The sequence below is a fragment of the Monodon monoceros genome, unplaced genomic scaffold (assembly GCF_005190385.1).
Source record: "Monodon monoceros isolate NGI ecotype Baffin Bay Population unplaced genomic scaffold, NGI_Narwhal_1 Super_Scaffold_12, whole genome shotgun sequence".
NCBI classification, from domain to species: domain Eukaryota; kingdom Metazoa; phylum Chordata; class Mammalia; order Artiodactyla; family Monodontidae; genus Monodon; species Monodon monoceros.
Window position 1 is genome coordinate 59,037,575 of NW_021703768.1, and position 14,350 is coordinate 59,051,924.

At 48.5% G+C, this 14,350-nt stretch overlaps 1 protein-coding gene across 3 annotated transcripts; it reads right to left on the reverse strand.

Annotated features, from left to right (window-relative positions):
* Positions 1 to 451: 451 nt before the first annotated feature.
* ENC1 (ectodermal-neural cortex 1) lies at positions 452 to 11,076 on the reverse strand. Of its 3 annotated transcripts, none has more exons than XM_029217680.1 (3): positions 10,641 to 10,819; positions 4,573 to 6,387; positions 452 to 600 (listed from the first exon to the last, which is right to left on the reverse strand). In XM_029217680.1, the coding sequence occupies exon 2, from the start codon at positions 6,372 to 6,374 to the stop codon at positions 4,605 to 4,607; it is 1,770 nt and encodes a 589-aa protein (XP_029073513.1). In that variant the 5' UTR covers positions 6,375 to 6,387; positions 10,641 to 10,819; the 3' UTR covers positions 452 to 600; positions 4,573 to 4,604. The 3 variants fall into 3 exon arrangements, with proteins under 3 accessions (XP_029073513.1, XP_029073515.1, XP_029073514.1); XM_029217682.1 differs by having other exon boundaries at positions 454 to 595; XM_029217681.1 differs by having other exon boundaries at positions 527 to 600; positions 4,578 to 6,387; positions 10,641 to 11,076.
* Positions 11,077 to 14,350: the final 3,274 nt, after the last annotated feature.

Consider the following 14,350-nt stretch of genomic DNA (forward strand, 5'->3'; position numbering starts at 1 on the left):
CACTTATAAATAGAAAAGAACATCTACCAAACAGCTACAACAATGTCCCCATTGTTCAGAAACGTTCCTGGGGAGCACAGCCCCTCGGAGATTATCGTGGAGTCCACTGGTCCTCACTCTGCAGCCAGCCCAGCAAGCGTCCCTCCAGGCCCCCCCAGTCGGGCTTTCAATCTCCAACAGCAGCTGGTGTGGAGGCTTCAAGCTTGCTCCTCAGAGAGAGGTGACAACCATTTCAAATTTTACACATAAATGGTGGAACCCATGGAAATCAAATGCTGAACATGGTACAGCAAGGGAAAAGGGCCGGCTTTTCTCTCCCTTTGAGGGGCTGATTAATGCTGACATTAATCCACAATTACAAGACAAGGACTAGATCACAGGTTCGTTCATTCATATTTAAACCATGTGCCTCTTGCACTGAAAACCCCACCCCCCCTCCCCCTCCCCCCTTCCTTCAAGTCCAGTTAGAAGCATTTACAAGGTGTGGTGGATTGGACTGTAGCAACTTCTTTTCCTTTTTCTTTTCTTTCTCTTCATTCAGCTTGGCCTCTCCAAAGTAGAGATCCCATCTTGTCTCATTGAGGGATGGAGTCAGCTAAACTAGAGGAAAAGGAAAATTTTTTGTTAGTCTCAAAATCTGAAAAAAAAAATTAAACTTGGGACACAGTAGGTCAATATGGCTTCCAAAGGTCTTAATTACATTCGGTAGGTGCATTCATGCATGCAGATGGCCCAACAAAAACCGTGGTATCCGAAGAAAGATCTTTGCTTCTTTCCTAAACATATATACGTTTAAAATTCAAACCTATACATCTAGGTGCTGTTACGAGTTGCCTTCTTCTGCTTCTGACATTCATAATTCCTCTCCACAGTTAAACAGAGCCACTGTAAAGTGATCACCAGAGGGTCACAAGAGATTCCTTGGCCAATCCCCTCCCCGCACCCCCCCACGCCCGCCTTGGACCCATTTACCATAAAGGATTCCAAATTAAATTTATTCACCATATAGAAGGCAGACATATTAATCCTCTTATTTAAATGCATCTCTGCTATTCATTACGGCAGAAATCAGTCTCGCTTTCTTTCGCATGACAGCATACCAGGCCTCACCAGCCCAGGGCTGGAGTTTATTCTCCAAGTTCATCAGTCCACACTTAGGAGACTCGGGCTGTGGTATGCAGTGTTATTATCTACAGAATCAACCGCCATCAAACGTGAATATAAATTCAAGGTGCCATAACCACGAAGCCTGCACATTTCATAGGAGCTGCTGTTTCCCCACACCACCCATCCTTCCCGTTTAGTTAAGTCTAATTTTACAGAAGGAGACTTTGCAGAGGGCTTTCGTCTTTCAAATGCTCACCCTATCTGTTCTTGGGGCCCATTTCCAGCCCTAGCATAAGAGTCTGCAGCCCCAGTGCTGAAACTCGAAGTACAGACAGAGGGAATTCAGGAGGGGCGCTCATCCCTTGCACTGACTTCTTGCTCCTGTGTGTCCGGAAGTCTGATCCATTTCATTAGTTGTTTCTTTTGGCAGTTTCCTAACGGTGATTCAAGCTTTCAAGACATTCCTTAGACTACGGGTGTCATCGCCCACCCTCACCTCCTTGAAACCTCTACAGCAACATGAGGCCTAAAGAATGTATCTTGTGATAATATGAAATGTCAAGAGGTTGCATACTCAAACAGAAAAACAAAAAACCCCAAAACAAAACCACCACTAAAAAGGGGGGCCGGGAACAAAAGCAAACCAAAATCCAAACGCCGTCAAGTTGGGGGCCACACAGCACCATGAAAATGGAGCGAAATCAGAAGTAATTTCCTCTTTGTCCCTTCCCGGCAGCTGGGAGCAGCTGGAGAGAGTTAAAATCTCCTTGGTGGATAAGCTTTTAGACCTAGGGAAACTTTTTGTTAACACTGTATTAATTCGGGTAGCACCTACATGTGGAGGGCGAAGCCAGGTCCCGGAAGCGTCTGCAGCTCAGGACTGATACCTACACGGCACCTCTTTTAAGTCACTCCATCCGGCTCAAGTGTTTTAACACTATCTTGTGTGTAGTAAACTTTAGAAATTTAAACCAACATTCTCTCCGTCGGAAGCTCCAACAGTGGCTTTGATCAGCCCCACGCCACCCTTTAAAAAGGCGAACCTGGCCCTGTCGAATTTCCTTATTCTGTGCTTGACTCTCTGGCTAAGCGCACCAAGGGCAGAGGGGATGTTGTTTCGAATATAACCGAACACTTTATTTGTTCCATTTCCCAGGGACCGGACATGTGTGATTAAGTTCAAATACCCAGGAGAGGGTGAACTCGAGTGTTTGCCAACATACTCACTCTGGGCTGAGAAAGGAGGTACCAAAAATGAAGTATGAAGATAACAAGCTGATAATAGTCAAAGAAACCTCATTTTCGCATGACACACAAAGCTAATCCCACTGCGAGCTAAGGTCTAAATTGAAGGGAGGAAAGAAAACTAATACGAGTATTGAACACTTAATATGTACCAGGCACTGGCTAGGTATTCTCACGCCTTTCTTTTCTTTTTCCTCATTTATCAATTCACCCAAGTCTGAACTGGGACAGATCTTAAGGAAAGCACAATTCGAATCACTCATTTGACAAAGGATCTCTGAAGTGCAGAGAGGTCCAGACTCCACAGCTAGAAACAGAATGTACATGTGGTCTCTCTCTTTTCTACCTATATGACATATAGGATGCCAGCCACTTCCAAGGATGCCAGCCAGTTACCATTTGGATGTACCGCCACCATCACTGGCAATTTTTAAGGCTCTCCTATGCAAATATAGTCAGTTTTGGACTAACACCCAATTTAGTGCACTGCTAATTGATGCTTTTGCCTAGAAGGTCCTTTAAGCCTTCTTTAGAGTTGAGTAATGCATTCATATCGTAAATGAAATAACCCCTTTCAGAGCATTTGTTTATTCAGGATTATTGAGATGCCAGCTAGGCTGCAAAAACCAGTTTGTAGCCCCATTTGCTCCCCAGAGGACGGTTCTGACAGTTCCTGCTCCTTTGAAGGAGTCTCAGTCCAGGAAAACATTACATTACTAAGAACTGTACTACCTGTAGTGGGCTGGAGGAGATAACTGAAGCAATGAAAGAAACAGAACGATTACATGTGAAAGGGAGGCCAGCTTTACTGGTGTTTCTAAATGAGCTGTAAGAGATGAGGAAAGAAAAGACAAATGAGTCCAAACCCTTCTTCGCAAGAAGGTCCCCTTCAAAGGTGTGAAACATACTAGGGAACACAGAACCAAACCTTTCCAGGGAAGGAGTTCATTTTCCCAGCAGTTCCTCCAAAGCAGATTTTTAAATTTTATTCTCTTATTATTAGTAATGAGCCCATTAGTCACCAAAACAAATCAATCCACTCCATGTGTTCCGTGCTACACTTAGATACGCTTAAGTGATTCCGGGGCCAATCCTGAGAATGCTTTATTTTAACAGCAGCAAAGCGGCCATTAGCTTCCCGAACCCTGAACTGTGTAGGCCTATTAATTATTTGAGCCAAGAGTATTATATACTCTTAAGTACACAAGACAACCATTATGTACCCAGATATATGACACAGAAATACAACCTTTGTTCGCCCTGACAATGGGGTCAGCTTGACTGATTAACTCTGAAAAGCTGCAGGAAGGGCAGTTTAGATGGCTCAGTGTGTCCATACATCAGACAAGCTTATACAATGCAGGTGCAACCTTTTATAAGGACAGACCTAGACTTCTCAAAAGTTAATAAATGCCCTAAAGGGGGCTATTTTTTTTGGGGGGGGAAGAAGGAAAAACCTTTAAAATAAGCTAATGAATAATTCTGGACAGAATACAATGGGAATAATTTTCAGCATTCAATTTTTTAAACCCCACTTCATTCTAAAAAGGGTTTGAGGAAGTTAAATTTAAAAATCTACAATTATTTCCTGGGGTGATAACAATGTGAGGTTTATTAAGTTTAGCCATTCGGAGTGAGCTCAAGTGCTTATGCTCCAGAGCCAGACTGCCTGGGTTGATGTCTTGACCAACCCTTCTGCCTGCTAAGCCCTATGACCTTGAGCAACTTACTTAACCCCTGTGTACATCAGGTGTTTTCATCTATGAAGTGCTCTCATAATAATATCCCACAGGGTTGTTGTAGGGACCAAATGAAATGATCCATGGGAAACACACAGCCCAGCTGCCAGCACACAGGGAGGGCTCGGGAGACAAGGTTCCCAACCTGGCCGTAATTAGAATCACTGAAGAACTTTCTAAAAATGCTAATGCCTGGGTCCCACCCAGACCTAATGAAACCCAGCCTCTGGAGTGGGCAGGTTTCAAAAAGCTCTTTGGGAGACTCTGAGGCCCAATAAAGGCTGAGAACCACTGCCTTATGTTTGGGGGGGTTGCAGCTGTGGTCAACACAAGTGTTTAAGTTCCGGGGTACAAGTGCTCTTATTTGTAGTTCATGTGGAACCTCTCTGTAAGATGCGCTATATGGAGCCTGTTTCACTCATGTACGGGCTTACACAGCTAGCTCAACTATACGGATACTTACAGCTAAACTGACTCTTACCTTACGCTCACTCTCTTTAGGATGCATTGTGTTTAAGAGGGCAGATGTTTCCAGGTGCTGACAAACGCAGTAGGGATCAGCGAGTACGGGACCGTGGTTATGCTGTTCCACGCGTCCAACGTTGGATCGTAGCAGTCCAGAGTTTTGCATCGCTGAATGCCAAAGTACCCTCCAACCACGTAGAGTTTGTTTCCGGAGGCCACAGCGTGGCAGCTCATCCGCTTTGCTGTCACGTCTCCCACCTTGGTCCACTGGTAAGTCTCGCTATTGAATTTATAAGCAGAGCAGGCGGAGAACTCGGTATCTCCCCCCATAATAAAAATCTGGTTACCCAGCACAGCTGCCGCCGTGTAACGCCAGGGCTGGGGACAGGTGGCCGGGACCGTCCACCTGTTTTCACACTGATCGTAACACTGAACCTTGGGGAGCTTGTCATGACTGACGCTGGTACCTCCGAAAGCAAACAGCTTGAGCTTGGCACTCACCACTGCGGCATTGCTGACCCCTTCTCGGAGAGGGGCCACCATGGTCCATTTGTTGGTTGTGGGGTCATAATGTTCTACTTGCTTTAGAGAGACAGAGGGGGAGGCCGGGAGGCAGCCAGTGGCGGCAGTGTGCCCGCCGACCACGTACAGGCAGTGCTTCAGTTCAGCAGAGCCATGGCCAAACCTGGCCACCAGCATGGGGGCCGCCTTGGACCACTCCTCATGCAGGGTATCATAAACCCAGACATCTTTCGAGACTCCATTCTCAGACCCTCGCCCCCCGGTAATGTATACTTTGCAGCCAATTGCACAGGCACTGAACTCTTTTCTTGGGCTGGGAATGTCGGCCTTGGGAATGATCTCTTTGGCCTTCTGGTCGACCAGATACAGCTTGTCACACATGAAAGTCTGTCCTCCCAAGAGGAAGAGGGCATGGCCGGTTTTCCGGGGCCGGGCACAGAGGCTGGTCACCACGCCGTCGTTCTGCAGGATTTTCAGCTTGCACCTGATGGCCTCTTCCACGATCTCCTTGCTCTTCCTCTGCTTAGTGATGAGCTCCTCCATGGCCACATTCTCCATGAGATAGATGGCCGGCAGCAGAGCCAGCCTCACCGTCTGCAACAGCTCCGGGAGATAGCAGTAGCGCTTCTTCAGGTCGTAGCTGATCCAGTTAATTGCAGACTCGTACACAAGTCTTTCGTCTTCCGTCTCCAGCTCTTCACTGGACAGGAGCTGCACTACCATGTCCTGAGGCAGCTGGAGGAAATCTTCGTTCTTCCTGATGGTCTGGAAATTGCTGAGACACATCCTCCAGGAGAGCTCGTACAGCTTGGTGCACTGGTGCGCGTCGGACAGCAGCAGCATGCCCAGGCAGTTGGTGGGGTGCAGGTTCTTTTCTAGGAACTCAGCGCAGGCATCCCGGATGTCTTGAAACTCCAGCATGTCGCCAGCTTCCAGGAGCGATTCTGCGTTTTCTTCATTGATGATGACCCGGGAGGAGTAAGCGTAGTCGAGGAGCAGCTCCAAGACTTCCGGGTGGATGGAGTTGTCGAAGTTGACTTCGCTGTCCTGGCTCTCCTTCAGGCCGCCGCTGAACATGGCTTCAAAGTAGCGGCTGCACGCGGCCAGCACTGCCCGGTGACACGGGAAGGTCCTATTTCCAGCATGGAGAAGGACGTCGGTGAAGAGACGCTGCTGGCGTAACAGGTTCAGGTGAGTGAGGACACTGTCTGCGTAGGAGGACTTGTGGAACAGATAGATGTTAATGGAGCCACTGCTGGCCCTGGACTTGCGGTTCTCGTGCACGCTGACGGACATTTTGTTTCCACTCCTGAAAAACAAAACACAACTATTGAACCTGATGCTCTCAGTGTTCAGAACGGCCGAACCAAACCAGCAATTGTTTTGGACAGAGGAAACAGAACACTTCGCTGTTGGCCCTGCCACCCTACTGTTCTGAATAATGGACAGTCAGGCCTATACAAAGTCAGAGACGGCTACCTACCTATAAGGAAAGACACTTATTATAATACTGTTGAGCTATTTAAACTATACACTGTTTAAAAAAAAAACAACAATCACTGCTTAAGAGCAGGTTCATCTTGGAAAACCTGATTGCCAACTTGCAGGATATTGAAGTCCTTGAGAATGTAAGTCAGCAAAAGCCAAGAGGAGCAAGGTCTCATTCTCACAGCTCCCTGCCCTGGTCCAGCTGATTCACTGCTGGCCACTTGAAATGCCAGGCCTCCAGCTCTCGTAACGCTGGGATGTGCACAGGCTTTAATGCCCTATGCAAGCATCATAAAGCCATGTGTAAAACAAATACCTACTAATTAATTCCATCAAGAATTCCTTTGGTAAGACCCAGTGTCTTACCAAAGTGTAAGTGCAGTAAATGGGAAATGTAACATTAAAACCACAAGCTCAGGCCAACTTCTAAAATGACCAAACCTTTATTTATCATTACAAATAATTTGTGACCAGACACCTCTACCACTACAGCATCCTGAAAGAGCCCCAATATAAACACAACCATATACTGATCAGCAAGCTATCGTGGAAACAGGATAGATTCTGGCCACAGTCACCACTCCCCTTTCCTGCTCCGGACAGCTTCCAAAGTGGCGATTTGGGCGCAGAAAAGGAAGAATATTTTGAGTAGCAAAGTCAGGAGTTCTGTTGTTCTGTTCTCCCTGCTTTAAATCAAATCTTAGAAAACCAGTTGCAAGAACAAAGGATGTATCCACCCATCTCTCTTGATTAAACAGGGCATCACCAGGACCATTCTTGTGTACCTGCAAACGGTGGCACCTGCATCTAGGGAGTCCAAAATGCAAATGTCGCTTTATCTAAATCAAAACACACACGTGTGTGTGTATGTGTGTTGCCTGCCATTGTTAATTTAGGGCCACTCTAGAATTTATTTGCTGACTAGAGTGTTTTCCTCAGTATCTAAACGGAAATTATAGCAGAATCGAATGCTCTCTTTGGCTTTCCTCAGTAATCAAACTGTAGGCTAAAGATACAGGACATGCCTATCACCTATCTTCAAAAACTGAACCATCTTTTTCCTTTTTCACCCTACCCTTCTGTTACTTCAAAGAAATAATAGCTTCAAGAACCTGCCTGTCAAAGGATTCCTAGGGAAACTGTTTATCCCAGGAGGGTAAACTGCGTGGTTACAGTATCTGTTCCAAACACAGAACAGCCAGTCCTTATGGCAGAGCTGAAACCCAAGGCCTGCTTGTTTCCTTCAACCTGAGCAGCGGAGGCAAGGCAGGCGTAGAAAACAACAGAGGCAGGTACCTAACTTGCCTTTGACACACAGGCCTCATACTATTAGGAGTTGCAACTTGTTTTCTTTCATTTTGGGCATGTAACTTTTCACTGTGAGTAAACGTGACTTAGTGGAAGAAAATAAACAACAGAGTCCTAGGGCTCTGGTGTTAAGAAGCCTTTATGAAGCACCCATCAGTCTCCACAGTGACTTGGGCTTTGACAAATGGTGAGAAGGCAAGCATCACCGCAACCCTCAAGCTAAGCCTCTATGGTCTAGTCCATTTTACCCAATGCCCAATGCTCCTAAGAGCAAGTGACAGGACCCTATGTGAATACACTAGGTTCTCCAATGTGTTAAAACAGTATTAGCATCCCTGCTGTTCTACTGCTGTAGTCATCATTTGCATTAGTACATTCAAGCTGAAATTCTTTGAGAAAGATTTTAAGCCTAAACCTCAAAAGATGGTATAAATATTCCTATGCCTTATACAGAAAGGTGCAAGAATTCCAAACGAGTAGCTATGCTTTTTTTTTTTTTAAGCTAATGCTTCCAAAGCAACCTCAAAAGCTGCCTCCTGTGGATGGACCTAGAGATTATCATACAAGGTAAGTCAGACAGGGAAAGACAAATATCATACGGTATTGCTTATATGTGGAACCTAAAAAAAGATACAAATGAACTTATTTACAAAACAGAAATAGACTCACAGACAAAACAAACGTATGGTTACCAAAGGGGAAAGGGGGAAGAGGGATAAATTAGGAGTTTGGGATTGAAATATACACACTACTATATATAAAATAGATAACCAACAAGGATCTACTGTATAGCACAGGGAAATATACTCAATGTCTTGTAATAACCTATAATGGAAAAGAATCTAAAAAAGTATATATATATTATATATATATAATATATATATATATAATGAATCACTTTGCTGTACACCTGAAACTAACAGCATTGTAAACCAACTATACTTCAATTAAAAAACAACAAAAAAAGGGCTTCCCTGGTGGTGCAGTGGTTAAGAATCCACCTGCCAATGCAGGGGACAGGGGTTCAAGCCCTGGTCCGGGAAGATCCCACATGCCACGGAGCAACTAAGCCTGTGCGCCACAACTACTGAGCCCGTGTGCCACAACTACTGAAGCCCACGCGCCTAGAGCCCATGCTCCGGAACAAGAGAAGCCACCGCAATGAGAAGCCCGCGCATCGCAACGAAGAGTAGCCCCCGCTCACAGCAACCAGAGAAAGCCTGCGCACAGCAATGAAGACCCAACGCAGCCAAAAATAAATAAATAAATTAATTAATTAATTTAAAAAAGTTGCCTTCTTTCCGGCTAACAGTGAATGCAGCTCTGACAGAATAATGAGGCTGCACAAGGTACATAAGCACCAAAGTGCCTGCAGACTGAGCTGGAATTACACCCACCGGGCCCGGAAGGCGTTTCCCTAAGCAGTGTAAAACAACACTCACAGCCAGGCTTACACTTAACAAAACAGTTTAGAAGACCTTGGGATATAGGATCTGCATCTCTTTGCATCCTGTGTTTATGCTCCTGTATTTCCCAGGTAGGTTCATAAAGCCAGCAGAAAGAGCCTAGCCTGTCACCTTGGATGCCACCCAGATGGAGAAGTGTGTCAGTCAAAATCCAACAATCTTGCAGCAATATTTGATTAAAATAAAAGGCAAACTTGAAGACCCAAGGGAAACGACTTGCCTTCTAGTTTAAAATTATGCAGATGTGAGAACATCAGCAGAAACCACGTATACAGCCACTAAACACACCTTCAACATGAAATGAATCATCCTTCTGGCATTTTATTAAGCCCCCAGAGAAATAATATTTGCATGCCAAGTTAAGTGGCAAAAAAACGCACACATATACTTAACCTGCCTCTACAAAGAAGGGGAAAAGGGCTGCTATTACCAGTGAACATCAAAAGGGATTCTAGCTACAGTAACTTCAGTTCACTTAATGCTCTTTAACCAGGCTCTGGGCCTCCAATACTTAGCGGCGTGTCACATTTCTTTGGGTTTTAAACCTGATCTCAATGCAATCAAAGGAGAAACTAGGCAGATTTTCTCGGACATTCATATTATTGATAACAACGGAACATTATAAAGAGATTGTTAACAAGAAAAGCATTTTACTATACAGTCCTCTATAACACCTGTAATGCTCTTTAACACTCTGGCCATGCCTGTGAGGGCGACACCACACACACGCCAAGTTCAACGGTTCATCTCCACCCTGCCCACCAATTCCTATCCTTCGAAACTAAGCATGGTAAGACTAAATACTTCCATGAGAAAAAACTAATTTTTCAGAAACCAGTTTTCATTCATTCCCTACAGACGTCTGGCCGCAGTGAACGTGCCCTCACTAGGGGCGTCTGCGCGTGGCCCTATTGCTCACCGTGCCGGGTAGGGTGCAACGTGGACCAACAATCCCGCGCGCTCGACAATGCTCTTTCCGCTGGGGGGGAGGAGGGGGGAGGGGGGAGGAGGTGCGGGGGGGATTGATCGTATTCCGGCTCAGCTCCTAGCTCTGCAGCAGCTCGCCCGGGCGGCGCGCCACCGAGAGGAGCCCCCTCCAGCAATGCCCGGCTCTTCTTGCTGTGGGAGGGCAGCGGTGGACACCAGGTCTCCGCCCCGAGAACAGCTCCCCACCGCCGCCTAAGTCGGAGCTCCAGGCTCCGGGGCGCACACACACCCCTCGCGATCACACCCCGCAGGCCAGGTAGCCCCTGAAACCCGCGGCGCCCGCAACAGGTCCGCGGCGGTAGGGGAGACTTACAACAGTGGCGACCAGCCACAGTGCACGACCGGCTGGGTTCTTGCCTCGGTCACCGGGTAGGGAGGGGACGGAGCGGACGTCTCAGCCCCAGGAAGCAACAGCGACTGACCGGGCGAAGGGAGCGCGCATGTAACTCTGGCTCGCGGGCTGGTTACCGCGGGCGGATCGCCGCGGCCTCACGATCCCCACGTCGCGAACTCTGCGCCCGCCACCCGCGGAGCAGCTCCCGGAGTGAGCTCCGGAGGCGAGAGCGAGCCCGCGGCTGCAGGCGCCGCTGAAGGAGGCGGGCTGTACCCTCGCGGGAGGGAGCTGGAAAGCGCCTTGCGCGCCGGCGGCCGCCTGGCGTCTCGACTCGGCCTCTGCAGCGCCACCGCCGTGCCGCCTCCTCTCCGGCTTCCCGAGCACTCTGCGCCCGGCCGCCCAGCGCCCGGCTATAAGCGGAGCGGCGGGGAGGGAGGGAGGGGAGGGGAGGGAGGGGAGAGGGCGCGTAGGCAAAAAGTGACACCAGGGGAGGGAGGGAGGAAGCGCGTGAATGCGGCCAGCGGAGAAGAAGGAGGAGGAGGAAGGGAAGGAGGACAAGAGTCGGAGGAGAGTGTGTCGAGGGAGTTAGTCGTGAGAGGAAGCGGGGGAGGGGGCTGTGGCGAGTGGAGAGAGACAAAGCGCACGCGGAATCTCAGCCAAGAGCAGCTGCAACCCTCGGGGATCGCGAATAAAACAAGTTTTCCTGCGTCGGTGTGTCTGCGTCTCTAGCCCAGCCGGGTGCTGAGGGATCATCGGCCGGGGAGCGCAGCCCCTCGCTGTGCGCTCCGAGCTGCAGGAGCCCGCCTGATGCTCAGGACAGGGCGGCGAGGGACGAGCCGGGTGTCCGCGGCACGCGCCGTGGGCACGCACAGCCCGCGCGCCGGGTGGGATATCTGGAGGGAGGACGGTGGCGAGGTTGGACACTCCGGGGACACCGAAGGTTGGGCAAAGCCGGGCCGTAGGGTTTCTCGGTGGCAGTGGACCAGAAAGACTCGAGCCCCTGGCGCTTCCCGCCCCCTCAGTCCTCCCTCCCCACCTCCGGCGGGTGCTGCACCCGCGGCTGGACTCTGCCCCACGCCGCCCGGGGCAGCAGCAGCAACCCGGCGCTCTCCGGCGAGGCGTGCACCACATGCTTTGCAGCCAATCGCCGCCGCCGCTTTATTCAAAGCGACCCGCTGCTAGGAGCTGCCCAGCCGCCGCCTCTTCGTAGCGATAAAGCGTCAATCGCCCTCTCAGTCTGGGCCCTTTCCTGTCTTTTATCGCCGGGTCGTGTTAGTTAGGAGTTCAGCAAAGAAATGGTTCAGCGCACACACGTTTGAAGCGCCCTTGTGCCACGAGAAGTGAAGGCGATTAGAAAACTAATCTCGAACGGCGATCACTATTTATGAAGCCCACTTTTGATCTTTGTACCAAGGGCTTGTCTTTCCACTGGGAGCTGAAATGCCTGTTTTTCTTTTTATTGGGTATTTGGAATAAAGTATATGAAGGAACTGTAGAGATTACCGATCCAGCTCCCTCGTTTTACAGATTAGGAAACTGAGGCCCAGGGAGATGTGAATTGTCCAGCTAGAGGGCACACAGCTACTTGCAGTGGCCCAGCCCTTTAGCTGGAGTGGGGACCCACGACGAAGTTTTCTCTCCCCACTCCACCTCCCAGCTTTCTTTTAAATATTAGATGCAGAAATGGTTTAACAGGCAGAAGAGGCTCTGCCTGGCGCGCCCAGAGCCCAGAGACTGCCGAAACCAAGGCTCTGTCGGTCCTTTAATCCCACTTTCCTTTACACGCGGTCCCTTCTGGTATTCGCGCTGAGAAATTTCGCTCCTTGCAAACAAAGAAAGACAGTGCCCTCTGAAGTCCTTTGTTAGCATTAACTCGTCAGCCTCACCACGAGCCTTTACAACTCTGCTTCATATTTTAACGTATTATGCAGAGTCTCGGCTCGAGACTGCTTCACAAAGCCGGAGATGCCAGATCAATTCCCGATCAGACCCACGTGCAGGGGTCTGCCTGCTGCGAGGTAAAGACAGGGGGAGCGCCGCGAGCCGACCCGGTTCCTAAAGATGTGGATAAAATCAGCGAAGACCAGACGGATAGAAACACCGTAGACGTCAGAGATAGGTGCTGAAAAGCCGGGTGAGGGAAACGTGAAGCTATTGCACATATGTCTTTGAAAAAACATGCTTCTGTAGCCTTCGGCAAGGGGGGGGGAAGGTGATCAGTGCAGCCCCCAAAGGCACCTCCTCCAAGCGCTTTGTCTGTCTGGGTTGTGGGTCAAAAACAAGCAGGTTGGTTCTGAAGACCAAATGTTAATGTCTTCCGTGGGGAGTGGGACTGGGGTGGGGTGGGGTGCTCTGTTTAAATTAAGAGATTAACATTTTTTTCTCATTAAGGAGTATTTCCTTCTTACTTAAATTACCTAACAAATCTGCTGGGAACTGTACCTAGATGACCCTGCCTAGGAATAAAACATGTCCTCAGTTCAGCTGGTTGGCTGGGGATTTTGCCACAGAAAGCCACTGAGCTAGGAACAGGCCATCTATTTTGGTTGCATCTTTACCACCCGGAAACTGCAGTGTCCTTAACCGAGGGGCCGGGGGGGGGGGGGGGGGGGGCGGGGAGAACAAAGTTTACATGTCTTTGCAAATAGCTTTGCTAAGCAGGCAGGGCTGAGAAAAGAGTGAACTCGTCTGGCCACTGTGTCATCGTCCACCGATGCTAATTTCCTGTGTCTGTTCTGCCTAACGTTGCCACCTTTCTACGCTTCAAGAAAAGAGAAGGAAAAAAAAGTTGTGGCCTGGAAAATCTTGAAAGTATTCAGTGACCACATACATTTGCTTCATCTGCCTTAGGGAGATAAGCAACATAGACGAAGGGAAAAGAAATTACTTATTATATGGGTTATGAAAACTGGAAGACAAATGACCTGCAGCAAACCGTACGCTGGTTTGCTTGAACCGATGTATGAAAAGTTTTCAGGCCTATGGGCAGTGTCTAATGTTTATTCCACAGCTGAAAGTGATTTGCAGGTTAGCATATTACAATCACAGCAACTAAAACTGTTATTCCTCCGGCGTCTCTCAGCCAATCCTAATTCTTATCACTTCACTTACAGGAAGAAAAGGTGAGCAAGTCTTGTATCTGTACAGGAAGAACTCTAGATAGACTTGTGATCAAAATGGATGATGATAGACGTTGTAGATATGAGTCATAAACATCTTGGGAAATACTACAGACATCCCTGTTGTACAATGGCCACCACCTCCCTCAAGATGTTAGGCCGGTCCCCTGGGCCCCTGGGAGCTGGCCTGCGCCTCTGCCTTGTGACACCAAACCAAGGTCTTGTTTTTAATGCTATTGAGAAGCTGTGCCCAAGGCTTTGGCCTTGTTACCTCCCTTAACGATGTTATTTTGTTAGGCTGAAAAATAAACAGCATGGGGTTAAATGTATTAGCTGCCTTCAAACGTAATTTATCTTCATTCCATCCTAATTTACACTCTGTCTGAATTAATGAGAATGATTTAATTAACATCGTGTGACCATAGTACCGGGGACAGGACAGCTCAGGGGATTAGACCAAACAGTGGCTCAGCAGCTGCCATCCTGCCTCCTGTGGTTCCCCGCACCCGAAGCCCCACCCGCATTTCAGACACATTCCCTGCCAGTCTTCCCAAAGTGTCCCTGTTTGTT

Excerpts from the sequence above, each read along its gene's own strand:
- ENC1 (XM_029217680.1), bottom strand. The coding sequence starts at position 6,374 with ATGTCCGTCAGCGTGCACGAGAACCGCAAGTCCAGGGCCAGCAGTGGC.